We start from the raw sequence: 3,154 nt of genomic DNA, 5'->3' as shown, positions 1-3,154 counted from the left end.
TAAATAAAATTTACATTATGTTTTATTAACTGCTGACCTAAAGAGAGAGAGAGAGAGAGAGAGAGAGAGAGAGAGAGAGAGAGAGAGAGAGAGAGAGAAGAGAGAGAGAACCATTTTCTTGAGCTCGTTCATTCAAAACTCATTGCTATATCTTTCATGTCAAACAATTCATTGCTTGGTAGATGGAAATAGGCACATTGTATAATGTAGGCTGTTAAACCAACAGCAAAACAAAAGGAACTTCTGACATCATAGAATTAAACCTTACATTATGGATACAGAGGGGGAGGATGTGAGTGTGTGAATAACATTAGCTTTGTAGGGGAATACTCTCTTTGAAACCAAAATGTTCACTTATTTCGTCAATAGGATATAGGCTACATTTACAGTCAAACATGCTTTCCTAAGGATCACATTGATTTTCTAATCTTTTTATTCCCCATCTGTCTGAGCAGCTGAAATAGTTACACACAAATAAAGTGATGTAAGAATAACACATTCCAATAAAAACAGAGAGCTGTCTGCTGCTCAGGGATTTCATTTCGGTAGCTGCCAAGAAAGGAAACAGCAGGGCAGGCACCGGAGAGCCAATATTTCTGCTAAATATTTACCATGGTTCAATCACAGTTTATTAATTTCTGTCTCCTTTGCTAAGTTATAGCTTATGGTTCTATATTGGTCTCTCGCTCTCTCTCTAGGTCCCTAAATTCCAGTGACAGTTTCCTCGGCGGCAGACATTAAACTCCATGAATACTTTTTTTAATGTATTTGTCTATCTTCATTTGTATCTGTCTGTGTGTGTCTGGCTTTGAATGTAACATGCCATGACATATGGAGAACGATATCCCACCTTCATGCTGCGAGTGTAATATGGAGTCAAGCTGATACTGATTCTGAAATACCTCTCTAACTAGAAAATTACGGTAGTCTTCTTATTTTAATTCAGCTTGAAATTATTTTTTCAGGTTTTAAATGATTTTCAACACTTTCATGAGAAGCCCTTAAAGTTGATGTCTGTTCTTAATCAATATTGCTGAGGCGTTCAGGCGATATTGATGTGCATAAATACATGCCAAGTTGGTTTCTGAAGAGGACAGGACACTCAAGATATACAGGTCAGACATTCAGTCTTCTTGAAAACATATGTCCTTGAAATACAGTAAGAGACTACGGAAAATACCACTTATTTGAAAAACTAAAAGATTTTACAGATCTGAGAGAGAAACATGTGCATCTAATTCTAAATTCTGCATTTTGCATTAGAAGAAATATCTCATTTGATTTGATCTGATAATCTTCATTGTCCCCAAAGGACAATTTATTCTGCGTTCAGTAGAAAATAAAAACAGCATCATACAGTTCATAAATAGGCATTAATAAACATGAATACAAAGCATAAAAAACAGGAGATAACATTGTAATAAAAAGTGGCATTCTTTGAAAATGTGTATTTTACTTCAGTGGCAGTTATTCACAATAAAATAAGAGGATTTGTTATCTGAAAATAGAGAGTTGATGAGTAAATGCCAGATGGAGATTAAAATAAATCAAATTGAGATTGTCTTCCTTTCTACTTTCTGTACATGCGCATTATCTGAAGCCATCTGACTACCTCCCCTGGTGTGGAGTGTGGTGTAGTCCACAGGGGACTCATAATCACTTTAAAACGCACCAGAGACTTGGCACAAAAGAAGCGCGCACGAGCGAGCACAGGCGCAAAGAGACTGTCTCTTATTACACTAGGGGAAGACACTTTTTGCACCTTGCGTACTGTCTAAGAAGACCCACTCAAAGAGAGACAAACGTGGACTTTGAGTTGAAGAAACTTACTGTTGGACTGCATGTTCCTGTGATGTGGATATGGTTGTTACGCACTGAGACTGTATCAGAACCCGATGTTTGCCTGCAGATTTGGACCTAAAAACGGCGTATAGTTTTTGGGTGTTTCGTCTTCTTTTTGTTTGAACAGTCACATGACCAGATTTCGTGGTGAGACTGTGTGTCTGCGAACGGGAGTCGCGTGTCCATTTGTTGATAACCCACGAGGAAATATGAACGTCTCCTTCTTCGACCTGACCCAGGGCGCGCTGTCTAACGGGAGTCGGACCCTCGCCGGGACTCTGGCAACATACAGCGGCAACGGTACCGACAACGTGGTGACCGGCGACGGCGGAGGGTCCTTGGTGCTTGGTGCTGAGCGCAAACTCTTCATGATGCGTGTGGTGCAAATTGCGGTGCTGTGCGTGTTGTCACTCACGGTCGTGTTTGGTATATTCTTCCTCGGGTGCAACTTAATGATCAAATCGGAGAGCATGATTAACTTCCTGGTTAAAGAGCGGAGACCTTCCAAAGACGTGGACACGGTCATGATCGGGCTTAGCTAGGGCATGGAGAGCAGCAGGTATACTTTGGAGAACTGAAGCGGAGTTCCGGTATTGGCACTGACTTGGTGCGCGTTTTACTACCGCCGGTCAATATCTACATCTGCATGTTCTCCTCAAAGATGCTCAATCTGTGTCATAGTGAAGTAAAGATATGCAAAAACTTGACTTCTCCTTCCGATAAACGACTACAGGAAAGTAGTCCAGCGACCAATGTTTGTGCGTAAAGTTTGTGCGTAAAAACACGGGCAATTGTTTACACGTGGAGAGTGCAGTTAATGTTGCCAACTTGAACAAGTGACGAAAATGTTTACAAGCTTTTACCTCATTTTTATTGTATTCTCTCTTTTGTTCGTGAATGTTTTTAAAAACTGTCAAAAAGCATGATTGTGAATTCTTATAGTTCCACGTCTGCCAGTGTGCTGCGTGGACGTGATGGATATGTGGGCATTCTCTATACAAAGTATTTTTCTTGGTCTTGTTTGGTAAATACACTCTAAATACTGAAATCTTGCACGTTTTGAAAGACCTCCACCACAGCTTTATGGAGTGATTCCTGTTTGGCATGCTCGCTATAATTGATCTGTAAAGTGATTTTCTGACCCGTTTTGCACTTTTGAAATCACTAATGCTGCATGGAATATTTTGTACCAAAAAAAGAGAAACTTGAAATTGCAACATACAATTAAAACATTTAAATGTCCATATTAAGCGTTGTCATCTTTTGATCGAATAAATTGACCATGAACATTTGTGGATATAGACCAAGTCCC

At 39.8% G+C, this 3,154-nt stretch overlaps 1 protein-coding gene across 1 annotated transcript; it reads left to right on the top strand.

Annotated features, from left to right (window-relative positions):
* Positions 1–2,051: 2,051 nt before the first annotated feature.
* On the top strand, positions 2,052–2,384 carry rprml (reprimo-like; the record flags this gene model as incomplete). Its single annotated transcript, XM_080044058.1, has 1 exon — positions 2,052–2,384. The coding sequence occupies one exon, from the start codon at positions 2,052–2,054 to the stop codon at positions 2,382–2,384; it is 333 nt and encodes a 110-aa protein (XP_079900184.1).
* Positions 2,385–3,154: the final 770 nt, after the last annotated feature.

The sequence above is a fragment of the Ammodytes marinus genome (assembly GCF_949987685.1).
Source record: "Ammodytes marinus genome assembly, chromosome: 16".
NCBI classification, from domain to species: Eukaryota; Metazoa; Chordata; class Actinopteri; order Uranoscopiformes; family Ammodytidae; genus Ammodytes; species Ammodytes marinus.
Note: the sequence above shows the minus strand (reverse complement) of the source record. Positions and strands in the feature narration are given on the sequence as shown.